The sequence below is a fragment of the Tursiops truncatus genome, chromosome 15, assembly GCF_011762595.2.
Source record: "Tursiops truncatus isolate mTurTru1 chromosome 15, mTurTru1.mat.Y, whole genome shotgun sequence".
In the NCBI taxonomy this organism is placed as follows: domain Eukaryota; kingdom Metazoa; phylum Chordata; class Mammalia; order Artiodactyla; family Delphinidae; genus Tursiops; species Tursiops truncatus.
This window is the reverse complement of record NC_047048.1, coordinates 80,138,017-80,164,987: the sequence shown is the minus strand read 5'-3', so window position 1 is coordinate 80,164,987 and position 26,971 is coordinate 80,138,017. Positions and strand designations below refer to the sequence as shown.

At 44.6% G+C, this 26,971-nt stretch overlaps 2 protein-coding genes across 5 annotated transcripts in view; both read right to left on the bottom strand.

Annotated features, from left to right (window-relative positions):
• RTF2 (replication termination factor 2) overlaps positions 1-1,036 on the bottom strand; it is a 40,054-nt gene extending 39,018 nt beyond the window's left edge. For both annotated transcript variants that reach the window (XM_019943970.3, XM_019943971.3), the window contains exon 1: positions 883-1,036. In XM_019943970.3, coding sequence (XP_019799529.1) covers positions 883-951 — 69 coding nt within the window. In that variant the 5' untranslated portion in view covers positions 952-1,036. The remainder of the gene's footprint in view (positions 1-882) is intronic.
• Positions 1,037-8,684: 7,648 nt separating this feature from the next.
• The window catches only part of CASS4 (Cas scaffold protein family member 4), a 49,180-nt gene continuing 30,893 nt past the window's right edge, over positions 8,685-26,971 (bottom strand). For all 3 annotated transcript variants that reach the window (XM_033840696.2, XM_073793116.1, XM_019943824.3), the window contains 5 exons: positions 26,738-26,839; positions 17,011-17,094; positions 14,215-15,522; positions 12,958-13,035; positions 8,685-9,957 (listed from right to left, as the gene is read on the bottom strand). In XM_033840696.2, the coding sequence (XP_033696587.1) occupies positions 9,547-9,957; positions 12,958-13,035; positions 14,215-15,522; positions 17,011-17,094; positions 26,738-26,839 (1,983 nt within the window). In that variant the 3' untranslated portion in view covers positions 8,685-9,546. The remainder of the gene's footprint in view (positions 9,958-12,957; positions 13,036-14,214; positions 15,523-17,010; positions 17,095-26,737; positions 26,840-26,971) is intronic.

Below are 26,971 nucleotides of genomic sequence, written 5' to 3'. Positions count from 1 at the left end.
ACTGGATGTGAATCCTGGCTTCATTACCTACCAGTTGCATGATCTTGGTCATGCTACTGACTCAATTTCCCTGTTAGTAGCATGGAAATTATAATACATAATTTGCTCAATTACTGGTGAGCATTAGGGATTATTCACTCATTCATTTATCCACTACATCTACTGCACCAGGAGCTGTGCTAGTTGTAGAGGGGGTAAAAGGTGCAGGCTCTGCCACCAGGAGCTTACCACCCTCTGAGATCAACATTAACCAACCTGAAAGCAGTCTACATGCTTGTCAGATAGTTTTAAAGAGGAGGACCTGGGGACTTCCCCCGCGGTCTAGTGCTTAGGGCTCCGCGCTTCCACTGCAGGGGGCACGGGTTCGATCCCTGGTCGGGGAACTAAAATCCCACATACCTCGCAGCGCAGCAGAGAAAAAAAAAAAAAAAGAGGAGGACCTGATCTCATAGGTAACGGTTTGAGAAGACTTCACTGAGAAAACGAAGTTAGTGTGTACAAAACTCAACAAACAGCAGCCATTTGTATCACTGTTACTAGCAGCAGACAGACTTCAAATCCTGGTTCTGCCACTTACTAGCTTTACAACTTTCTCCTCCTGAGCCTCAATTTGCATGTCTTCTGACAGTATGTACCCGCAGAGCTGTTTTGAGAATTACATGAGATACCCCATATTATGCGCACTGCCGGGTGAATAGCAATGGCACGCACTCAATAGAGGCCCGTTATTAATACTGTGGTTAATCTTGAGTTCTCTGAAAGGGATAAATGAGCACAGTTGCGTGTGGAAACCCGCTGGCTCCCCCTCCCACCTCCTTTCGCCCCCTGGGGGCGTCCGTGTGCCCCACTACCCCCGGGCCCCACTGGACCCATGTCACTGACCTTCTCAACCTTCTTCGGCCCCTTCACCAGTTCATGCCTCTTGGGGATTGTTCCCCCGTCGCAACCCATCGCAAGCCGGGAGTCAGAGTCCAAAGTAAACCCCTACAGCCGCAACTTCCGGGCTGCCTAGCGACTGTAGCAGTCACTTCCGGCGCGCCGCAGTGACGCAAAACGCCCGTCGCAACGCGGCGGGGTGGGGTGGGGCTTTTGCCCCGCCCTGGTTGCCATGGAGAACATCGCTGGGCGCTGGGCGTGGCCCCACGGCGGGAGCTGCTGCAAAGTGTTGAATGGGCCTCGAGTGCCAAGCAGGGTGCGGAGCGTTCTTCCACTCCCTCGCGGCAGCCCGTCGGGCCCCAGCCTGTCTGACTCTGGGCAGACATCCGTAGGCTGGGGAGCTCGTGGAGGGAAGGGCTGCATTTTATTCGTGCAATTAGTGATGAATATGGAGGGAACTGTTATTTCAGTTAACGTTCATGTGTTCAAAAAGAGAACGTATCTTTTTAGTGAGCATCAGTTGTGACCTAAGCACTCATAACAAATCCTTTGAAGTGATATTATATGAGATTATGGGGGAGTAAGATTCTCTAAGGCCTGAAACTTTCTGATACTGCCATGTATATTTTATACATATGAAATAGTGCACACAGTCTGTACATGTATACATTTCATTCACAGCAGACTGAAGCCCAGGCAAAAATATTTTACTTATTAAAACGCAGGTATATAAAAAAATTAAAAATAAATTAAAGGATAAAGGAGGTATAATTAACAGACTCAGGTATAGTTATAAAACGTACACTGATGTTTCCAAGAGACAGGCTGTATCATACCTATAATGAGAACACAAATCCCTTGCAAAACCCCTGTTAAAATCCATGATTGTCTGCTTTCATGCTCTTGACCATCTCTCCATCTGTTCCTTTAATTATTACAAATATTAGGGGAAAGCTTATCCACTGCGAGTAAAGCCGACCATTTATGAATGGATGTTACCACGTTGACCAAAGTGAAACATAAAAAACAGAAAATATTCCCCACTTGGGAACAGAAAATAAAGTGTATGTGGATATGAAAACTTCAAGGGCTATAAGATTGGGTTATCTGTTACTTCAGTTAATGGGAATTAAAAGAAAATAAACCCTTTAATCAGCTGGCCTCTCATTGGCTTATGATTTATTTTTATGCCCATGACAAGAATTGTAAACTCACTAGGGACTTTGATTTATTCCCTGTTGCATCCTCAGTGCCTAGAAGAATCTTTGGCACACTCACTATTCAGTAGTCAATAAACCAAAAGAAAGTACAGACTCATTCAGAGAGAGGTGACAAGCAGCCCCTAAAACTGATGAGTACACCTAGAATCTCATTTCTAGGGGAGGAAACAGAAGGCTGGAAAGATCGAAGCACTCGTCAATGGTCAGACAGCTAGTCAGTGAGAGCTGGGAATGGGTTCTAAGATTAGTTTTCTCTTACAGCAATGGACAGAAAATCAGACAGAGAATAGCAAAAACCCAAGGATCTTTAGACAGACTCTCAAACCAGTGCTATTTTCTGACAAGTATATCTACCCCTCACTGAATTCATTTGGGGCAGAAAAAACAAAAACAGCTGCTCTTGGGCTTCCCTGGTGGCACAGTGGTGGAGAGTCCGCCTGCCGATGCAGGGGACACGGGTTCGTGCCCTGGTCCGGGAAGATCCCACATGCCGCGGAGCGGCTGGGCCCGTGAGCCATGGCCGCTGAGCCTGTGCATCCGGAGCCTGTGCTCCGCATCGGGAGAGGCCACAACAGTGAGAGGTCCGCGTACCGAAAAAAAAAAAAAAAGAAAAAAAAATAGCTGCTCTTTATCAAACCGTGATTCTACCTACACTGGGAGATTTGGAAACATTCTTTCCTTCTGTCCTCACAACCTTAGTAGGGGGTGTAATGCCTTCTGTTTCCCGAAGGACAAACCTGAGGCTCAGATGTCCATGGTGTCTTGGGTCAGGGTCACACATCAAGGAAGTAGGAGTAGGAGATGAGGAAGGGGCTTCCTCAAATGAGGCCCATCTAACCCCAGATGCCAGGATCCTTGACCTCTCCCCGCAAAGCTGCTGATGACACCCAGTGGTGATGACTCTCAGGGCATTAAAGTTCAGGCAGCTGGATGTTTTTTCTCTTCCTCCTTGGTTTCTTTTTTTAGAGTATTGGTCTCTAAGGTACTTCTTGTTGCAGACTATACACAGCTAAGTTGATTATTATCATCAGTAGCAACTAATCTGTGTTGAGAGCTGTCAGGCATTGTATTCCGTGCTTTATTTGATTTGAGCCATTTCATTTCCAGCGCACTGGGCAGCAGGTTCGTTATCTGCTGCTTCTTCCCACTGCCTTTGCTGAATGAACCAGTAAAGGATATTCCCTTACAAGGATCCTTGGTGACAACTTTGATCCTTGGATCAAACTGTGAACTTGAAGGGCAGGAGAGGAATGAAATCATGAAAGAGAAAAACATTACCCTCTAGCAAAATCAGTATTCCTTAACCTTTCTGGGGTCATTGGACCTGTCGGAGAATTTGATGAAAACTTTGGACTTATTCCGCAGAAGAATATCCATAAGCATGTAGGAAATTTTGCTACAGTTTATACGTGTATGTATTTCATTCATGACTTCCCGAGGCCCAGGTTAAGAACCAATACTTTAAATGCTTCTACTGGGTGTTACTATAGTTCCCAAATATTTCAGACTTCTAAACTGTTGAGGGTTTGATTTCCGGTTAGCTCTGCCCATGTGCTCTCCAGAGGTGCAGTTTTAAATTCTGTTTGGAGGGACTTCCCTGGTGGCGCAGTGGTTAAGAATCCGCCTGCCAAGGCAGGGGACACGGGTTCGAGCCCTGGTCCGGGAAGATCCCACATGCCACAGAGCAACTAAGCCCGTGCGCCACAACTACTAAGCCTGCGCTCTAGAGCCCAAGAGCCACAACTACTGAGCCCACGTGACACAACTACTGAAACCCGCGTGCCTAGAGCCCATGCTCCACAATGAGAGAAGCCACCGCAATGAGAAGCCCGTGCACTGCAACGAAGAGTAGCCCCTGCTCGTCACAACTAGAGAAAGCTCATGCGCAGCAGCGAAGACCCAACGCAGCCATAAATAAATAAATAACATAAATAATAAGAATTCTTTCCGGAAAAAGTTGATATGCAGAGTAACTCACTTTAAGAGTTAGCATGAAAAAAAAAAACAACTCTGTGCTAGGATTCTTCAAGAATTTCGCAGCCTCATTTAAGGTTACACTTGGGAGGATAACCCAAAGATGGTTAAAATAAAATAAAGTAGAAAATGGGATTGATTGCTGAGATAACTCAGGACAAAAATTACTTTTTGTTTGCAGTTTTAGTGAAATATTAAAAATATTCTAGGAGGGTCTTCCCTGGCAGTCCAGTGGTTAAGACTCCGAGCTTCCACTGCAGGGGGTGCGGGTTTGATCCCTGGTCGGGGAACTGAGATCCCACAGGCCGCACGGTGCGGCCGAAAACAAAATATTCCAGGACTATATGGGCCTTACATGAAGTGGCCCCTGGCTATTCCTTTCAGCTCATGTCACTCTCTTCTCTATCTCTCACTCAGTTCCAGCCTCACGGGCATGCTCCTCTCCGTTGAACTCTCCAGGTGTACGTCTACTCTGGGCACTCACCTTGCTATTCCCTTTCCAGAACACTCTTCCCCATGTTTGCCAGACCAGCTCCCTTCAGTGATGCATCACTCAGATCCTGGTCCCCTATTCGGAGTCATCTTCCCAGACCTCTCCATCTAAAAGAGCACGCCTCCTCCATCATGCTACCCCCTACCTTGATTTAATTTCTTCCTTGAACTTCCCACCACTGATACCGTGTTATAAATTTAAATTTTGATATCTTGTTCACCATGGATTTTTTGCATTGATTTAGATTTTTAAAATATGGCATCAAAGTATAATTTATCTTGATTACTAAGTTTTGGGGGAGCCCCCCTTACATTTTCCATCCAAAAAGAGTGCCTCACTCGCCTCACCCGGTTCTGGCCCTGGTTTTCCATCTCCCTCAGCTGGGATGAAAGCTGCATGACGCAGAGTCTTTGCTTTGGCCCCTGCAGCACCTCTAGTGATCAGCAGAGGCCTGGGCAGATAGGAGGTGCTCACTAAATGTTGAATGAATGAAAGGAAAAGGGCATTAGCAAATAACCTACATAAATGGGCAACTTTTGCAAAGGGGCAGCTTCAGGAGACATGGGGTGCCTACCTGGGGAGAACATAAAGTTTTTAAAAGATGCTTTGTTAAGAAAAATAGTTGCCACTGGGTGCTTGGGTCCACAGTGCTTATCACACTAGGAGATCTCTAAACAAGGCTTCTTACCACTTCCATCTTCCTGATGAAATTGAACTTAATTGAGATCAAGTTGCTACCACCACCATCACCACCATACCACCCACCATTTCCTCTTCCTACCTGGAGAGGAAATAGTACAGAAGTCTGGGTGTTAGAGAAAAATACTTAGCCAAAAGTTGCTGAAAGCTAAAAAATACGATTTTATCCTAATTTACAGGTTTTTTTCAGAAGTAATTTTCCTATTGAATTAATGGGTGGAAACTCATCCCACAACTGCTCTCTTTTAAAAAAAAGGAAGGAAACACATTTAGCTGAGAGCAGCAGTTTGCATTATTTTAAACCCAATGGTTTTGTACTTTGTTGACAAAGGTCCTTGGTTTGAACTCTTCTCAAAAAAGGAAGTATATATAGATATAGCTCCAGATCCGTGTGTGTGTGTGTTTCTCTCTCTGTCTTTCTCTTTCTCTTTGGCTCTATCCATGGCTTGATCTCTCCACTCACATACGTACATACATAGTATTCTGAAACCATTTGGGACCTGTCCATTACCTATTGGAGACTATGTCACTTCTAAAGGACTAAATGAGCTGAAACATCTAAAGCATTAGAACAGTGTCTGGAATATAGTAATCCCTTAATAGATACATCTTGTTGTTATCACTCATGTGTAAAACATCATTTTGCCCCCTGGAGTAAACAATTATTGGTGTCTCCCTGGAGCAACCCCTCCTCCTAACACCATTGCTAACTTTGCTAGGGGCTCCAGCTGGGACACAGCGCTCCAAGGGTCTCTCGTGTTTCTGCACATCTTCTGAGCAGAGGCATTGACTTGACATTTTTTTCTAGACTATCCTTTCCAGGATGTTTGTAACAAACTCCCTTGGAAGACAGAGATAACCTCTCCCTCCAGAGCAGAAGGGCGGGATTGTTTGCTGTCCAATATCGTAAAGATAAGGTCTCCCTCTGAGGCAAAGCTTGGTCAGGTTTACACAGATACTATAAAAGATTGGGGCTTCCTATGTTCAGGGTTTTTTTTCTTTGGCTTTGATGCAAACCCACTGTGTGCATAGCATCACATGGGCCCACCTTTGTATTGCCCCTGGGACTTGAGGGATGTGAGGAAATGATGCAAAGATGAAACATAAGCTGCTTGCGAGGCTGTAAGAAAAGCCCCCTGACTGTGCAGGAGAGTTGACATGACAGGCCTGACTAATCTCCCTAGAAAGTCCTGCTTGCAAGGTTGGCTTTGGTGCTTGGATAGGAATTTGGATTTGAGGAGGGTTTTCATCATCCCCAGAGTTGGTAAGAATGGTGCAGGGCCTAAACTGTTTGTACAAATGATGTGATTCATGCTGGATGCCTGCTCTCCTTTGGAGAGTCTGGAATTTTGGTCCACGCCACACAGAGGCTGCCTGCATGATCAGCCCCAGTGAAGACCCTGGGGGCCAGGCTCTCAAGAGTTTCCCTAACCGGCAACATTGCCCATGTGTTTGTCACAGCTCGCTGCTGGAGGAATTAAGGGTGTCCTGTGTGACCTCTGGGAGGGGACTCTCAGCACCTTGAGCCTGGTTTCCTTGCTACTTCACCCCCCGCCACCTGTGCGCTTTCCCTTTGTCGATTTTGCTTTGTCTCCTCTCACCGTGATGGCTCAGAGCTGTGAGCACAGCTATATGTGGGAACCTGTGAATCCTCCTATCGAATCACTGGACCTCGTCTTGGGGACCCTGACATAGCCTCTGACCTCAGTCTCGTGTCTTCTCTCAGCATTCATGAAGTTGTCACAGGCTAACTTGTGAATTTGAAGTAGGAGAAAATCTCAGACATGTCACAGTTCTTGTCAGATCCATCCCCTTACCTCTCTCGGGACACATGGGAGTGTGTGTGTGTGTGTGTGTGTGTGTGTGTGTGTGTGTGTGTGTGTGTGTTTGCGTGCATGTGTGTGTGTGTGTGTGTGTGTGTGTTTGCGTGCATGTGTGTGTGTGTGCGTGTGTGTGTAGGGGTGAATTCCAGGTCTAGGACAACTTGGGTATTACATGCCCTTCTCATCATGGAGCTTTCAGGGGCAGGCATCTGATCTAAACTAGTCCAAGCAAAAATCAAGACTCTTCCCCACTGGCCACAAACCAAGAAGGACATAACTCAGGGCAGCCACCCTGCAACCATGAGAGTTAACACAGAGAGAGTGGGACTGAGAAATTGGGCCTTGATGATTCTGCTGGAGGACCCAAAATCAGCTGTTCTTTTTAAAAATTTTTTAAATTAAAAAAATGTTTTATACAGCAGGTTCTTATTAGTTATCTATTTTATACATATTAGTGTATACATGTCAATCCCAATCTCCCAGTTCATCCCCCCCACCACTTTCCCCCCTTGGTGTCCATACGTTTGTTCTCTACATCTGTGGCTCTATTTCTGCCTTGCAAAACGGTTCATCTGTACCATTTTTCTAGATCCCACATACATGCATTAATATACGATATTTGTTTTTCTCTTTCTGATTTATTTCACTTTGTATAACAGTCTCTAAGTCCACCCACGTCTCTGCAAATGACCCAATTTCGTTCCTTTTTATGGCTGAGTAATATTCCATTGTATATATGTACCACACCTTCTTTATCCATTTGTCTGTTGATGGGCATTTTGGTTGCTTCCATGACCTGGCTATTGTAAATAGTGCTCCAATGAACATTGGGGTGCACGTGTCTTTTGAGTTATGGTTTTCTCTGGGTATATGCCCAATAGTGGGATTCCTAAAACCAGCTGTTCTTGAAGCCAGCCTGCCCCTGGATTAATTTAAGATACTTGAGTCAATAAATTCCCTTTATTGCTTAAGAGAGCATGGATATGGTTTTTGATCCCTTGTAACAGAAGGAGTCGTAGCTGATACAGATCACAGCTGCTCCCAGAATGCGGCTCTCTCCATTCTAGTGTAGGGAACCAAGCCTCACAAAGACGGGGTCCTTCTTTAGGGACCCTGAGACTAACTCAATGAAAATAATTAGTCTTTTGGCAGTCAACAATTTAAAAGAGCTTACTAAGTAGCAGGTAGGAACCGGAGCTAGTACCATTTCAGGTGATTTCCAGACTGGAGATGCCTAGTGGCTGAGGTGCACGTAGGAGATGTGAAGACTTGAAGTGATGATGTAACCATAGCAACGTAAGCTAAAGCCCCAGCTACAAGGAGAGGAAGAGGAGGTGGTTTGACTTGCGGGGGTGGTGGGGGGAGCTCTGGGCCCCTCTCAGATCTGTGCCCAGCGATAAGGATCCTGTTTATACCACACTTCCTGGCTTTGCTTTTCCTGAGCTAGCCTTGCGCATGCGAACTTGGCCTCTTCTGTAGCTCCTTGAACACTTTGGGGAGAAGCGTTTAAATGACACAAGTAAACATGTTGCTTTGGTACCAGAACCCAAGTGACACGGATCAAAGACTTTTCCAAAGAAAAGATTGCTACAAAGGATGTTGCAATTCATGACTGTATTTACATAATATTATAAATGGTAACACATTTGAGACCACTGAGGTGTAAACCTTTTATGATCCAACATACTGAATTTATCAACACAGAACCTATAATGTACAAAATAAATTAATAGGGAACCCAACAGAACATGTTATGTTGCAAATTTACTGCTACTTATAACATGCCTGTTTTACTAGGTTCAGATAAAATAGCAATATATATATATATATGTATTTTTTTTGGTGTAAGATGCAGATACATAATTTGTACCAATCTCACAGAATTAGTTTAATCCAAAATGAAAAACTTATTATATTTTCTATCAGATGCAACAGAAATTGTTTGAAAATAATTTCTCCCCGCTTCTCCTACTTATTTTCTCCCTAGCACCTAATACACTGTGTATGTACTTCTTCATCATTTGTCTGTCTCCCCATTAGACTGTAAGCTCCTTGAGGGCAAAGCCTCAGTCTGACTCAGTGCTATATGCCCAGAACCTAGAATCTGACATATAATAGGTGCCCAATAAGTAAGGACTGAATGAATGCGTTAAAAACACGCACACATTTAGCCAATATAAAAATTGATTTCTATAACTTCATTTCACACACTGGCCCTACATGATAGGCTAAAAACTTTGGTCCTTAGTTCACACCTGATTCTCTTCCCTGACTCTCTGTGGGATAAGCCAATGTCCTGGGGTTGCTCAGCCACTTGGTAATACTGGGTTTGGGCACCACGGCTGTTGCCACCCCTTGGTGTATCCCCAGGCTGGCTTTTCCCAGAGCACAGACTTGCACAGGTTGTGGGTGTGAAGCTGAAGCGAAGAAGTTAACACGGAGAAGGAAGGAGGAAGGAGGCTCATTCCAACATCCCCCTGAATTGCTGCGTGTGCCGCTCCAGCTTCTTGGCCTCAGCCTGGAGGTGCTGCAGGGCGGCGGGGCTGGGATGCTGGAGTACGGCGTGCTTGGTGGCCAGCGCCAGGTCCTTGAGCAGGCTGCAGAGGCGGCTGCTGCCGCGCAAGATCTCGTTGCGCACGTCCCTCTCCTGGGTCTCCTGGCACAGCGTGTCCACCAGCTTCTGCCCGACCATGATGACTAGCTTGCTCTGCGCGATGAAGATCTCGGGGGGCTGGCCGTTGCCGAGACTGCTGTGCAACACGCCGATGGCTTTGAAGAGCGCCCCGAAATAGAGGCGGCAGTGTTCAGAAAGGCGGATTTTCTTCTCAGGATTCTGCTGACTCAAAGGTCGGGGGCAAAGGGAGCTAGGATTCTAGAGAAGAGAAAGGAAACAGTGGATAAGAGAGAGATTCGATCGACAGGCTGTGGTTGTCTCTCTTTTCCTGTTTTTGCTCAATTTGCTAGACTTTTTGTAAGAAAAAGTACAGTTTTGTTTGGGAAGCCCCACAGTGCAACATTTGCCTAAGAAATTAATGTTAAGGTTTTCAAAGCACTGTTACATATAAATTATCTCTCAGGTATATAATTTTATATATTACATTATATATATAAAATCATTCATATTAGATACATATAAAATCGTATTCAATCCTCTCTACAAACTGTTAGAAACCCATTCTAAGAAACTCGTTGACAATGACTAAATTTATAACTTAAAAAAAATGCAGAAAACTTGATGGTGAGATTTAAAAATTTACTCAAAGAACAGGTTTTAAAGCATTTAAAAAACCCTTCCTAGTTCCAGTATCAGAGGTAAATCTGAATCCCCCAACTTTCCAGAAGAAATAAAAATATACTGACTTATCTGCTTTAAGATTAAAATATTTATCTTACTTGCTAATTAAAGTTTTATTTAGAAGTTTACTTTCATGAATTTTATTTTCTGGAATGTGGAACAAAAGCCTGTTCACTATTGAAAGATTCTCAGCATCAAACTTAGTGGAAATCCTACTCCAGGTAATAATCAAATACACTGCTATATTTAAATTGGATAACCAACAAGGACCTACTGTACAGCACAGGGAACTCTGCTCAATATTATATAACAACCTAAATAGGAAAAGAATTTGAAAAAGAATAGATACATGTATATGTATAACTGAATCACTTTGTGTACACCTGAAACTAACACAACATTTTTATCAACTATACTCTAATATAAAATAAAAAGTTTAAAAAAGAAAAGCCCCTTTGTTAGGTTATAGGTGAGGAGACTGAGGCTTCCGGAAGAGAAGAGGCTGCCTAGGGTCACTCTACTAGCAAAATAAAGATCTGGAGCTCTTAGCCTAGTCAGCAAGCCTGAAACTCTCATTCTTTCTATTAAACTGTGCACTCTTATCAACCTACGGTCTTAAAACACCCAGCTCAGAAGCACTCAGACAGTGTTATAGTCTGACTGTGTCTCCCCAAAATTCATATCATGAAACTGTACCCCTCAGTGTGAAGTTATTGGGAGATGGGGCCTTTGGGAGGTGACCAGCATTAGATGAGATCATGTGGGTGGGGCCCCCAGGAATGGGGTTAGTGCTCTTCCAAGGGTTGCCCGAGAGCTTGCTCCACCCTCTGGTCTCTGCCAGGTGAGGATACAATGAGAAGTGGGCAGTCTGCAGCCTGGAAGAGGGCTCTCACCAGAATCTGACCCTGAAGCACCCTGATCTTGGATTCCTAGCATCTAGGACTGTGAGAAATACATTTCTATTGTCTATAAGCCACCCAGTCTATGGCACTTTGTTGTAGCAGCACAAACAGATTAAGATAGACAGGTAAAGGGAAGAAAAGCCTGGGGTGTTGGTTGAGATGGGCTCTCGGGGGGCAGGGAGCATGAGAAGAATGCATCAGAGGCTAGAAATGAGGAGCAACCATCTGGACGTTGGAAGGTTGGCATCTTGGCTTGGGAGTATTACCTGTAGGTAAACAAAAATGTACTATGATTTTTATTCTGGGCTGTTGGAAATCTCTATTTTTGGTTGTCACATTGACCAGGGAACACTACAGGCTACCAGTGGACAGGGGGCTAGGGATGCTGAACAGTCCATCCCACGCAGTGAAGAACTGCCCACCTGATGGTCAGTGGTCCCCCTGCCACCCCCACTGAGAAGCAGTCAGTCTAAAGCAGGGTTTTTCCAAGGGTGATCCTTGGACCTCCAGCACCTGGGAACTTGTTAGAGAAGAAAATTCTCAGGCCCTTCCCTAGACCTACTGAATCAGAAACTCTGGGGTGGGGTCTAGCCCTCTGGGTTTTAACAAGCTCTATAGGAAACTATGACACACTCTCAGGTTTTAGAACCGCTGGTCCAAGGCATACTTCGTGCTGAACAAAATAGCATGACTTTTAGTCATCTGACAGGCCCCAAGTTTTGGGTTTGGGGTTTGCAGAACGAAGCATCAGGACGCCTGGGTTATTATCTTAGTTGGCCTCTGAGAAGGCAAACAATCTTGTCCACATCATTGGATATCTCTGTCCCTTCTCGCCCGTGCTGCCCTTCCCACCCCCCATCAGCCAGGAGGTTGAATGGGTTCATTGGTTTCCAGGCTTCAGTGATTCAAAGAAAACCTTCACACATTATGCCCTTTCCATCTTCCTCTTAACTTCGGTCAGCTACATCCTTGTTTTTAAGTGATCAGCTGTTTTTACTTAAGTTAAAACTTTTAAAATTGGTAAATGGAAAACTACTATCCTTTGCCACTAATAGGAGGTAAGCAAAGAAAAATAAGTACAATGATAACATTTTTGATTTAAAAAAAAAGGAAGAAGATCAAATGTCAGAGAGATGTTGAAGATACACAGGCCCCAAACCAAAATGTTTTTTCTGTTGTAATCAGAAACATTAAAAGGGAATGTCAAACAGATACACGCACAGAGGGAAGATCAAGTGAAGACACAGGGAGAAGACAACCATGTACAAGCCAAGGAAAGACACCGGAGGAGAAACGAACCCTGATCTTGGATTTCTAGCCTCCAGAATTGTGAGAAAATGAATTTCTATTGTTTAAGCCAAAGGGGAAAAAATGTCAACAAGAATGTGAGTCCGTGTGACTTCATGCCATGTCAGTATCTCCTGTGATAAATTTGCAGAGCACCTAGAATTATTTTACTGATGGTTAAAGGACCATGGTCCACGTTTTGGGGCTCATTGGACTTGCTCATCCCCAGGGTTCCTTCTATTATAAAAAAGGAAGAACCGTCACAAAACCAAGTCTCCTCCCATGTGGGTCAGGGCTGTAATCCTGAATTATTCACAGCAGGAAACATCTCTGGGGATGAAGCCTATTAGTCCATCAGAAGTATTGGAGAGTCAGCATCATCGCTTACCTGGGTTTCTAAGTCTTTGTTTTCATCGAACCTTTGTTCCAAGATGGGTGTTTCTTTCTCTTCTAGGCTAGGCAACTCCTGAAACATAAAATCCCTTCAAATTACCAACTGGAATGGTCTTTATACTATTATATAGCTGTTTAAGTCCACTTTATAACTTGGCATTCCTCGTTATGTTTTTGTTGATGGTTCTACCTAGTAATGACTTTTTCCAACAAAGGAGACTTCAGCAGCCCGAGGGCTGAATTTTGCCTACCAACATGGCCTAATATAATGATACACAATTTTATTGGGAAACGAAAAATAACCAAATTTCCAGCTTCTCTAGAGTGTGTTAAAGCTCTTGCACCTCCAGGCATGTCAGCAGAAAACCAAGACTGGGGCTGAAAGCACTGAGTTATCTCCGTGACACAGGCCCCAGGTTACCTGCTGCATTTCTTGCAACTTGGAATTCTCTCTCTTTTTCTTTTTTGGCTGCGTTGGGTCTTCCTTGCCACGTGTGGGCTTTCTCTAGCTGCAGCGAGCAGGGGCTACTCTTCGTTGCGGTGCACAGGCTTCTCATTGCAGTGGCTTGTTGCGGAGCACGGGCTCTTGGTGCGTGGGCTCTAGAGCGCAGGCTCAGTAGCTGTGGCACACGGACTTAGCTGCTCTGAGGCATGTGGGATCTTCCCAGACCAGGGCTCGAACCCGTGTCTCCTGCACTGGCAGGCTGATTCTTAACCACTGTGCCACCAGGGAAGCCCTGCAACTTGCAATTCTTGAACTAAGGGTCTCTTTCTATAGTGTCTAGACTCATGGAGCAAAGTATTCCTAAGAGTAACTAGAGTCTGGAGGCTGCTAGGACCATGCACAACTTGGAAGAGTGTTTACAGTTCCTCTTCTGTTTCTAAGAAACACACTGACAATGACTAAATTTACAACTGTGAAAAATGCAAAGAAACTTGATGATGAGATGAAACATTTTGTTCAAAGAACAGGTTTCACAAGGTTTTCAAAATCCTTTCTAATCCTAGCATCAGAGGTAAGCCCAAAACCCCAATTTTCCAGAAGACATCCTGTCTGCCTTAATATTAAGATACATATCTTACTTCTTACTAAGAGCTCACCTAGAATTTTACTTCCATGAATTTTATTTTCTGGAAAATGGAACCCTTATCTCCCCAAAGACGATAAAACAGATTCTCATCATCTAACTTACTGGTGACCACTCCAGATAAAAATGGAAAGTCCCCTTATAGTATACCACTCTGAACTCACCTGTTCACAAACATCTGTCCTATTTTTCTTTAATAGTTCAGGAGGGTGTTTGCTTTCCCTTTGTTTTTGAAAAGAAGCATTCCTTTGGTATGATTCAATCTCCTTTTGGGGAAGCCAGATGGATTTTGCAAGCTTAAATTCTGCATTTGGGGTCAATTGCATGGGGTCTTCCTTTTCACAGTTCGGCTTGAAAAGGAGTCTCCCGTTGGCAATGACGAGGGAGGCGAACCTCTTGATGTCTTCTGGAACCATCCGCGCCGTCAGGACAAATCTCTCCAGGTCATCCAGGCTGTTTTGGACTTTGTTGGTCACAAGGACTTCCAGGGACCAATCGCAGCTCTCCAGACTTTCCTTTGTTTCAAGCAGGATTTGGTAGGAGTTGGAGATTGTCTGTAGCTGATCCCTAATTTTGGCCTGAAGTTTACTGTCGGTGAGGTTACAGGCGGTCCCACGGACGCCGCAGGCGAAATCCAGAAATTCTCTCAAGGATTCCTCTATGCGGTCGGCAGCCCTGCGGATCGCGTGGATATTGGCCTCCAGGTAGTCTCGGAACCTCCACTGCCTACTGACGAAGAGCAAGAGGCCCGCGACAGAGTTGTCCACCTTGTGCTGCAGAGCTGTGACTGTCTCTTTGGCCAAGTCCAGGTCCAAGGGGAGCTCTTTGGCTGACTCCTCCGAGAAGGAGCTAGAAGAGTGGCTAGACGTGGAGGAGCATGAGGAAAGGACGCTGGCTCTGCTGTCAGAACTGGAAACGGACAAGCCGTCTGGCTCAGGAGACGGCGATGCTGCCCGTCCGGAGAACCATGAGGAATTATGGTCCATGGAATTCTCTGAAGGCCCATCGGCTTTTCCCAGCTCTTTCCCAGCCTGAGGGACACTTAGCACTGCTTTAGGGACGTCGTAAATGTTCAGCCTGGTGTTCTTCTGTTCCACTCGGGAGATCAGAAAGCTTGCAGGGACCTTGTAGCTGACACCTTCATCCAAAGGGAATGCATCCCTGGGTGGTGGAAAGCTATGAGAAGGAATCTCTGGAAGGCTGAGTTTTTTCTGCATGGGCACGTTTTTCTGCGGGTGTGGACTGAGGGTCCTTGCTCTGCTGTTCTGAGGGCTGTGAAAACTGGACATGTACCTGGGGAGAGCACGGTGCCCCGATTTTTCCACAAAGCTGCTTAGAGATGCGTTTCTTACATCAGCCTTTTCCAGAGACACTGGCGTGTCATAAATCCATTCGGATTTCTGAGGGCTTGGCAACGTGTTGCAGCTGCCTCTCCTTAAGGCAATGCTTGACATCAGGGGAACACTCTGCCCCTGTGAAAAACCACACAAAGTCACCCAGTTTAGGAGCAATAAAAAGACAGTATGAGCGACTCAGGTGACACATGTGTATTATACTGAGGACCCACCAAGTGCTTGGCACTGTGCTTCTTAAAAAATCTGATCAACACTCCCCTACTCACGCTTCTTCTGTTGCTCCCCACTGCTGTTATCACTCAAGCCCTTCACAGTCGGGCTCCAACCTCCTTTTGAGCCTCCTTGGTCTCCGCTTCTGCCACCACCCTCCTTAAAAGTCCAGCTACCCTTGCTGTTTACCTTCCCCTGAACACAGAATGCTCTCTTGAACCACTATATTTAATTTTACCCAAACTGGTTCCTCTGCTCTAAATGTCTTCCCAACCCCTTGCTTTCCATCTAACAAACTCCTATGCATCCTTTGTGACACTGCTGAGTTGCCACCTTGGGCATAGGTACATTTATTTATACATGTGACAGAATCCAACGATAAACATGATTACAGATTTCAAATTAAGGCACCTCCTTTTTATACAAATAAAAACCTACCTTGATGCAACATGTCTCCAAGGTATACAATAAGAAGAAGCATTTATCTAAAGTCTACTGAGCTCATGGGACTTCCCTGGTGGCACAGTGGTTAAGAATTCGCCTGCCAACGCAGGGGACACAGGTTCGAGCCCTGGTCCAGGAAGATCCCACATGCCGCGGAGCAACTAAGCCCGTGCGCCACAACTACTGAGCCTGCGCTCTGGAGCCCGTGAGCCACAACTACTGAAGCCCAAGAGCCACAACTACTGAAGCCCACGCGCCTAGAGCCCGTGCTCCGCAACAATAGAAACCACCGCAATGAGAAGCTGCGTACTGCAGCGAAGAGTAGCCCCCGCTCACCACAATTATAGAAAGCCCGCCTGCAGCAATAAATACCCAACACAGCCATAAATAAATAAGTAAATTAATTAATTAAAATAAATAAATAAAACAAAATAAAATAAAGTCTACTGAGCTCTTGCTCTGTGCCAAGCACTGTACTAGGTCTTTTGCAGGGATTATGTCAATTCTCACATAAGTTTGTAATAAGAAACGGAGGCATATGGAAGCTAAAGGCTCTAAACCACGTAGCTTGTTCTGTTCCTGAAGCCATTGCAGTTACAAGTTTTGCCTCCAGTGAAGTAAGTTCTGCTGTGAGGGATTTGCATTCCTAATTTTTTTTTTTTTTTCTTTTGCAGTACGTGGGCCTCTCACTGTTGTGGCCTCTCCTGTTGCGGAGCACAGGCTCCGGACGCGCAGGCTCAGTGGCCATGGCTCATGGGCCCAGACGCTCTGCGGCATGTGGGATCCTCCCAGACCGGGGCACGAACCCGTGTCCCCTGCATCGGCAGGCAGACTCTCAAACACTGCGCCACCAGGGAAGCCCTGCATTCCTAATTTTGACCAAGCAAACAACATTTCCCAGAGGCCATTCAGGTTTGCATAGCATCGGATCTCAGCGCCCGTCATACTTACGTTTGGTTGGCTGGCAGGGGGACCAAGTGCTGCTTTTTGGGGGCTGGGGAGGATGTCATATAGCTGCTGCTGCTTCCCTGGCTCCTGGAGAAAGACCACAAAGAAGGACAACATGAATTTTTCCCTCCTGATGGCTGCACATCACAAACTCTCTCCACTCCAGTGTTCCTTTTTTTTTCCAAATGAAAACACAAATCACTGAAGACTTGGGGGATTTCAGTCATGATGCTTTCATGGTGGAAGTGTGTGCTCTACTGGGTATATTTTCAACAATGGACTCTGTGCTTTAGAAAAGGTGACTTCTAGATTGAAGGTGGGGACAAACTATAGAGAGAATTAGCTGCAGCTGCAGTTAAAAACGGTAGTTCATTTCCTCTTGTTAGTTCACCTTAAGATTGAATTAAAGAAGAATAAATATAAGATTGGGACTTACTATGTCTTTTTCCTTTCTTGTTTTTCTCAGCAGAAATTTTCCTGTGCTTGTAAGTCATGTATTCATCCTGCAAATATTTACTGAGTGCCTACTAACGACTACACACTGAACCATATGACATATATACACCCAGTAATGAGCAAAAGACATGGCGCCTCTACAGATAATAGGCTCTTTTTGGGTGCAACAATTAGGAAATACATATTTTAGGATAAAAAAAACAGGTTCCATGTTCCAAAGCGAGGTGAGAGAGCACCAAAACAGGTTTTGCAAAGAAAGAGAGAAAAAGCTGGAATTTGGAGAGGGGGTATCTTTGGAGCGAGCTGGGCTGTGAGTGTCCTGCTCTCCCCTTCTCAGTGGGGGGAGGAAAGGATGCTTTTCACTCCCTTCAGGCAAAGTGGAAAGTGCCCCACGGAACCTTCCGAGATTTGAGCTGTGCCACCTGAGCTTGGGGTCATAGTGCACGATGTCTAACTCTGCTTGAGAAAAGTTAAAGGTGAGAATCTTCTGACAAAGCACAGGGTGGTGGCTGGGCTGAGGGGGTCTGTTCTCAGGGCAGGGACCAGGCGGAGCAATGGGAAGCCCCTGCCTTGGCATAACATTTAAAGGTGCACCAACAAACTCAGTGTCTAAGATAAATAATATTTTAATGCAATACACTTTAAAATCGCAATTGATGTGAAAAAATCGTGATGAACAAAATATCAACATTTTGAATAAAGAAATGATCCACAGGGCCGGGACGAGGGCGAGGCAAGTGAAGTAAGTCCTGCAAATGTGTCTTTGTTTAAAACTTTGGGGGAGAAAGTGCCCCATTCTCCATACCCCACCCGCCCCCCAGTCCTGGCCCTGGGGTCCATTGCGGCTGAGGGAGCCCGTGCGTTCTCTGTGGACCAGACGTGGGCTGCATGGGAGCTGGAGCCAGGCCTAGAGGGTGAGAGCATCTCAGGAGGGTGAGGCTGGAGATGACTGGCTGCCTGGAGCTCAGGGAGGAACCTTCAGCCACCGGCCAGAGGAGAAGCATCTGCCCACCCTGTGCAACTTGCAGGTAAGAGATACCCAGCATGGGACTTCCCTGGTGGTCCAGTGATTAGGGCTCCAGACCCTCACTGCTGAGAGCCCAGGTTCAATCCCTGGTTGGGAACTAAGATCTCACAAGCCACGCAGCCAAAAAGAGAGAGAGAGAGAGAGAGAGAGAGAGAGATACCTGGCAATCGGGGGAGGCGGGGAGGGGTTGGCACTCGCAAAAATGTCCCCGAAGAGAAAGAATCAGCCTGCAGTGCTCACTGCCTCCATGGGGTAACACTGCACCATCCCTCCCACAGAACCAGCCGCGCGGGACCTTTCCACCTCTGCCCTGCCTCCCTGCTTCCCCTCAGCCCCGCAGGAGCCTGAGGTCACCCAGTGAGAAGGAACCCGAGGTGGGGAACTAGCAGAGAATCCAGCCAGCCCTCCGTCCCTGCAGCAGGAGCCCAGGCCCTGCAAACAAGCTGAGAGAGCACGAGCTTTCGCTTTAAATATAGTAGGAACTTCGGGTATTGCCTGCACTGAACATTAAATTCCTCCATTGAGACTAATTATGACCAGGAAGTCACAGAGAAGGCCTGAATTTTTATTTAGACTAGAGCAGTGGCCTTTAGCCCTGGCTGTGCTCCAGAACCATCTGGGAGCTTTAAAATTACTGCTGCCCGGGGCCCACCCAGACCTCAAACATCAGCGCCCCTGGGTGTGGTTCCAGGATGCAGGCGTGGGTGAAGCACCCAGGCCATTCCGATGTGCACTGATGGGCAGGGCAGAACACAGCCACCGGGCAATTTTGATGGGCTGAGAAGTGAGTGAAGTTGTTTTCTGATTAAACGAAGCATGTCTTACAGAAGTGATGTACTAGTAACATTCAAATAAGTTTAAAAAAATCCCAAAACCTAAAATTTCCTCCCCCAGAGATAATCAATGTTAAGATAACCAATGATAATGTTAAGACTGTGATGTGGGACTTCCCTGGTGGCGCAATGGCTAAGAATCCACTTGCCAGTGCAGGGGACATGGGTTCGAGCCCTGGTCCAGGAAGATCCCACATGCCACGGAGCAGCTAAGCCCCTGCGCCACAACTACTGAAGCCCACACGCTCTAGGGCACATGTGCTGCAACTAATGAGCCCGTGTGCTGCAACTACTGAAGCTCACGTGCCTAGAGCCTGTGCTCCGCAACAAGAGAAGCCCTCCTGTTCACTGCAACTAGAGAAGGACTGCGCACAGCAATGAAGACCCAACGCAGCCAAAAAACAACAAAAAAGATGTATATCCTTCATGATATTATTACTTTTAAAAAGTGCAGGGGGGTGGAGTCAAGATGGCAGTGTGGGAAGACACCAAGTTAGCGTCTCCCCACAACTAGGGCACCTGCCGGCTGCTGGTGTGGGACCCTGATGCCCAAGGAGACGGGAGGAACCCCCAAGTGAACTGGTAGGACATGGGAGGACTGAGCGGGGAGAAGAAATGGGGGCCAGACAGGATTGGTGCCCCTGAGGCTGGGGAGACCAGGGGAGGCAGGCAGGAGGGCCTCTCCAAGAAGAGCGGGAGGGGAGTGAACGGTGATTACCCCTCCCACTGGGGCCAGGGAGCCTGCTGAGCTCCGCAGCTGGTAGCTGCCCCGCCAAAGCCCCCTCAAGGCCGCGTGGGTCCGAGGGGCAGAGGAGGGAGGCCATGGAGATCAAGAAAGGCAGGCAGGAGGGGCCCTCCGGGAGGAGAGGGAGAGGAGCGGAGGGCGATTGCCCTGCCTACTCGAGCCCAGGAAGCCTGCTGGGTTCCCAGGTGAGGTCCCCCGCCCTCTGAGACCAGGGGTGGGGGGCACGCCTGGGCCCCTTCTGTTCCTTGAGCCTAAGCCCCACCCGCCACAGCCCTCAGGGCCTTTTCCAGCCCTGTGGGTCCTGAGCATAGGCCCTGCCCACCACCCAAACCCGCCCTTGCTTAGGACCCGCCCTCCACAGCCAAGGCCTTCCCCCCCCCTTTTTTTTCTTTTTCCTTTCCTTTTTTTTTCTTTTCCCTCATCCTCTTTTTTACTATTGTGGTAGTGATGTACCTTCCAGTTGCTGATTCATGTATATTTTTATTTTTATGTTCTTTCTAATATATCTGTTAGTTTCCTAGTCTAATTTTATTTTTTACTATGTTATTGTTCTTCTTTTTTTTTTTTTTTTGCCACCCCATGTGGCTTGGGGGATCTTGATTCATGTACTGGGGGTGGGGAAGAAGTTACTGCGGTGGGAGCTCCAAGTCCAAACCACTGGACTAACAGAGAACCTCAGACCCCCAGGAAATATTCATCAGAGTAAAGTCTCACGGAGGTCCTCATCTCAGCACCAAGACCCAGCTCTACCCAACAGCCTACAAACTCCAGTGTTGGAAGCCTCAGGCCAAACAACCAGTAAGAAAGGAACACAATCCCACTCATAAAAAATTTTAAAAAAAATTTTTAAATGAGATGGCAAAAAAATATATCACAGATGAAGGAACAATGTAAAAACCTACAAGACCAAATAAATGAAGAGGAAATAGGCAATCTACCTGAAAAAGAATTCAGAGTAATGATAGTAAAGATGATCCAGAATCTTGGAAATAGAATGGAGGCACAGATTGAGAAAATACAAGAAATGTTTAACAAAGATCTAGAAGAACTAAAGAACAAACAGAGATGAACAACACAATAACTGAAATGAAAAATACACTAGAAGGAATCAATAACAGAATAACGGAGGCAGAAGAATGAATAAGTGAGCTGGAAGATGGAATGGTGGATAAAAATGCCAAGGAGCAGAGTAAAGAGAAAAGAATGAAAAGAATTGAAGACAATCTCAGAGACCTCGGGGACAACACTACATGCATCAACATTCAAATTATAGGGGTCCCAGAAGAAGAAGAAAAAAAGAAAAAGGCTGGGAAAATATTTGAAGAGATTATAGTGGAAAACTTCCCTAACATGGGAAAGGAAATAGTCACCCAAGTCCAGGAAGCACAGAGAGTCCCATGCAGGATAAACCCTAAGAGAAACAGACCAAGACACATATTAATCAAACTAACATATGTTAAATTCAAAGAAAAAACATTAAAAGCAGCAAGGGAAAAACAAAAAATAACACACAAAGGAATCCCCATAAGGTTATCAGCTGATTTTTCAGCAGAAACTCTGCAGGTCAGAAGGGAGTGGCAGGATATACTTAAGGTGATGAAAGAGAAAAACCTAAAACCAAGATTACTCTACTCAGCAAGGCTCTCATTCAGATTCAGTGGAGAAGTCAAAAGCGTTTTAGACAGACAAAAGCTAACAGAATTCAGCACCACCAAAACAGCTTTACAACAAACGCTAAAGAAACTTCTCTAGGCAGGAAACAAAAGAGAAGAGACCCACAAAAACAAACCCAAAACAATTAAGAAAATGGTAATAGGAACATACATATCAATAATAACCTTGAATGTAAATGGATTAAATGCTCCAACCAAAAGACACAGACTGGCTGAATGGACACCAAAACAAGACCCATCTATATGCTGTCTACAAGAGACCCACTTCAGACCTAGGGACACATACAGACTGAAAGTGAAGGAATGGAAAAAGATATTCCATGCAAATGGAAATCAAAAGAAACCTGGAGTAGCAATAATCATACCAGATAAAATAGACTTTAAAATAAAGACTGTTACAAGAGATAAGGAGAGACACTACATCAAGGGATCAATCCAAGAAGAAGATATAATAATTAATGTTTATGCACCCAACAAAGGAGCACCTCAGTACATAAGGCAAATGCTAACAACCATGAAAGGAGAAATCGAAAGTAACACAATAAGAGTAGGAAACTTTAACACCCCACTTACACCAATGGACCGATCATCCAAACAGAAAATAAATAACAAAACACAAGCTTTAAATGACACAATAGACCAGATAGATTTAATTGACATTTATAGAACATTCCATCCAAAAGTGGCAGAATACACTTTCTTCTCAAGTGCACATGCAACATTCTCCAGGACAGATCACATCTTGGGTCACAAATCAAGCCTTGGAAAATTTAAGAAAATTGAAATCGTATCAAGCATCTTTTCTGAACACAACACTATGAGATTGGAAATAAATTACAGGAAAAAAAAACTATAAAAAACACAAATACATGGAGGCTAAACAGTGTACTACTAAATAACCAAGAGATCACTGAACAAATCTAAGAAGAAATTAAAAAATACATAGAAACAAATGACAACAAAAACACGATGACCCAAAGCCTATGGGATGCAGCAGAAGCAATTCTAAGAGGGAAGTTTATAGCAATTCAACCTCACCTCAAGAAGCAAGAAAAATCTCAAATAAACAATTTAACCCTACACTTAAAACAACTAGAGAAAGAAGAACAAAGAAAACCCAAAGTCAGTGGAAGGAAAGAAATCATAAAGCTCAGAGAGGAAATAAATGAAATAGAAATGAAAAAAACACTAGCAAAGATCAATAAAACTAAAAGCTTGTTCTTTGAGAAGATAAACAAAATTGATAAACCCTTAGCCAGACTTATCAAGAAAAAAAGGGAGAGGATGCAAATCAATAAAATCAGAAATTTTTTTAAAAAAAAGGAGAAGTTACAACGGACACCGCAGAAATACAAAGTATCATAAAAGACTACTACAATCAACTATTTGCCAATAAAATGGACAACCTGGAAGAAATGGACAAATTCTTAGAAAGGTATAACCTTCCAAGACCGAACCAGGAAGAAATAGAAAATATAAACAGACCAATCACAAGCAATGAAATTGAAACCGTAATTAAAAATCTTCCAACAAACAAAAGTCCTGGACCAGATGGCTTCACAAGTGAATTCTATCAACCATTTAGAGAATAGCTAACACCGATCCTTCTCAAACTCTTCCAAAAAATTGCAGAGGGAGAAACACTCCCAAATTCATTCTATGAAGCCAACATCACCCTGATACCAAAACCAGAAAAAGATATCACAAAAAAAGAAAATTATAGACCAATATCACTGATGAACACAGATGCAAAAATCCTGAACAAAATACTAGCAAACAGAATCCAACAAAACAGTTAAAGGATCATACAGCATGATCAAGTGGGATTTATACCAGGGATGCAAGGATTCTTCAATAACACAAATCAATCGATGTGATACACCACATTAACAAATTAAGGAATAGAAACCATATGATCATCTCTATAGAGGCAGAAAAAGCTTTTGACAAATTTCAACACCCACTCATGATAAAAACTCTCCAGAAAATGGGCATAGAGGGAACCTATCTCAACATAATAAAGGCCATATATGACAAACCCACAGCAAGCATCATACTCAAAGATGAAAAACTGAAAGCATTTCCCTAAGATCAGGAACAAGACAAGGATGTCCACTCTTGGCACTCTTATTCAACATAGTTTTGGAAGTCCTAGCCACAGCAATCAGAGAAGGAAAAGAAATAAAAGGAATACAAATTGGAAAAGAAGTAAAATTGTCACTGTTTGCAGATGACATGATACAATACATAGAGAATCCTAAAGATACCACCAGAAAACTACTAGAACTAATCAATGAATTTGGTAAGGTTTCAGGACACAAAATTAATGCACAGAAATCTCTGGCATTCCTATATACCAACAATGAAAAATCAGAAAGAGAAATTAAGGAAACACTCCCATTTACCACTGCAACAAAAAGAATAAAATACCTAGGAATAAACCTGCCTAAGGAGGCGAAAGCCTTGTACTCAGAAACCTATAAAATACTGATGAGGGGCTTCCCTAGTGGCACAGTGGTTAAGAATCCGCCTGCCAATGCAGGGGACCAAGGTTCGATCCTTGGTCTGGGAAGATCCCACATGCCACGGAGCAACTAAGCCCATGCGCCACAACTACTGAGTCTGCGCTCTAGAGCCTGCAAGCCACAACTACTGAGCCCGCATGCCACAATTACTGAAGCCCGCGCACTCTAGGGCCCACGCTCCGCAACAAGAGAAGCCACCGCAATGAGAAGCCCCGCGTGCAGCAACGAAGACCCAATGCAGCCAAAAATAAATTTAAAAAAAACACTAATGAATGAAATCAAAGATGACATAAACAGATAGAGAAATATAGTATGTTCTTGGATTGGAGGAATCAATATTGTGAAAATGACTATACTACCCAAAGCAATCTACAGAGTCAGTGCAATCCCTATCAAACTATCAATGGCATTCTTCACAGAATTAGAACAAAAAAGTTTACAATTCGTATGGAAACACAAAAGACCCCAAATAGCCAAGGCAATCTTGAGAAAGAAAAACGTAGTTGGAGGGATCAGGCTCCCCAACCTCAAACTATACCACAAAGTTACAGTAATCAAGGCAGTATGGTACTGGCACAAAACAGAAATATAGATCAATGGTACAAGATAGAATGCCCAGAGATAAACCCATGCACATATGGGCACTTAATTTATGACAAAGGAGGAAGAACATACCACGGGGAAAAGACAGCCTCTTCAATAAGTGGTGCTGGGAAAACTGGACAGCTACATGTAAAAAATGAAATTAGAACTCTCCCTAACACTGTATACAAAAATAAACTCAAATGGATTAATGTCCTAAATGTAAGGCCAGACACTATAAAACTCTTAGAGGAAAATGTAGACAGAACACTCTATGACATAAATCACAGCAAGATCCTTTTTGACCCACCTCCTAGAGTCATGGAAAGAAAAGCAGAAATAACCAAATTGGACTTAATTAAACTTAAAAACTTTTGCACAGCAAAGGAAGCCAAAAACAAGACAAAAAGACATCCCTCAAAATGGGAGAAAATATTTGCAAATGAAACAACAAAGGATTAATCTCCAAAATATACAAACAGCTCATGGAGCTAAATATCAGAAAGACAAACAGTCCAGTTAAAAAATGGGTGGAAGACCTAAATAGACTTTTCACCAAGGAAGACATACAGATGGCCAAGAGACACATGGAAAGATTCTCAAAGTCACTAATTATTAGAGAAATGCAAATCAAAACTACAATGAGGTATCACCTCATGCCGGTCAAAATGGCCATTACCAAAAAAATCTAAAAACAACAAATGCTGGAAAGAGTGTGGTGAAAAGGGAACCCTCCTGCACTGTTGGTGGGAATGTAAATTGATACAGCCACTATGGAGAACAATATGGAGGTTCCTTACAAAACTAAAAATAGAACCACCATGCGACCCAGCAATCCCACTACTGGGCATTTACCCTGAGAAGACCATAATTCAAAAAGAGTCATGTACCACAATGCTCATTGCAGCACTATTTACAATAGCCAGGACATGGAAGCAACCTAAGTGTCCATCGACAGATGAATGGATAACGAAGATGTGGCACATATATACAATGGAATATTACTCAGCTATAAAAAGAAATGAAATTGAGCTATTTGTAGTGAGGTGGATGGACCCAGAGTCTGTCATACAGAGTGAAATAAGTTAGAAAGAGAAGAGCAAATACCATATGCTAACACATATATATGGAATCTAAAAAAAAAAAAAGGTACTGATGAACCTAGTTACAGGGCAGGAATAAAGAGGTAGATACAGAGGGTGGACTTGAGGACACGGGGTGGGAGGGTGAAGCTAGGTCGAAGTGAGAGTAGCACTGACATATATACACTACCGAATGTAAAATAGTTAGCTAGTGGGAAGCAGCCGCATAGCACAGGGGGATCGGCTTGGTGCTTTGCGATGACCTAGAGGGGTGGGATAGGGAGGGTGGGAGGGAGGCTCTGGAGGGAGGGGATATGGGGATATATGTATGTATATGGCTGATTCACTTTGTTGTACAACACAACTAACACAGTATTGTGAAGCAATTATACTCCAATAAAGATCTATTAAAAAAAAATAGACTCCATACTCCCACTGCAGGAGAACTAAGATCGCGCCTGCCAAAATAAAAGTGCTTTGGAAACCGAAAAAAAAAAAAAAAAGTGCAGATATGTGTATGTGTATGTTTGTGTGTATACATATGCGTGGATATAAAGTATCTATTACAAATGAAAAGTAAAAAAGTTTTAAATATTCAGAATTCAAATAGTAGTAATGTTCTCGTGAGTAGGTCTGGGCTCCCTGGGCACAAAGCTGGTTTCTGAGGGAAGATGTGTCCTTTGGAGTCAGGACTGATGCTCCAGGAGATATCTCAGTGGTAAAGCCGAAATGCAGGGTCTGCGTGACCCTGAGACCCCACAATGGATGGAGAGGTGTGGGAAGAGCAGGGCCACGGCTGAGGCTCACCTTTAGGGCTGGCAGGCACCGGCTCTGGGCAGGCACATCGTACACCTGGCAAGGCAGAGCTGGCAACGAGGTCCGAGCAGGCCTGGGAATTGTGAAGAGGGCCTTGGGGAGAAAAAGAAGAGTTGAGGGAAAGAAACGTCACCACTGAGTCCACGGGTCATGAGCCAGCAAAGGCAGCTCTGACACACTGGGATGTTCTCTGGGCACCTCTAATTGGAAGCCCTTCGCTCTGAG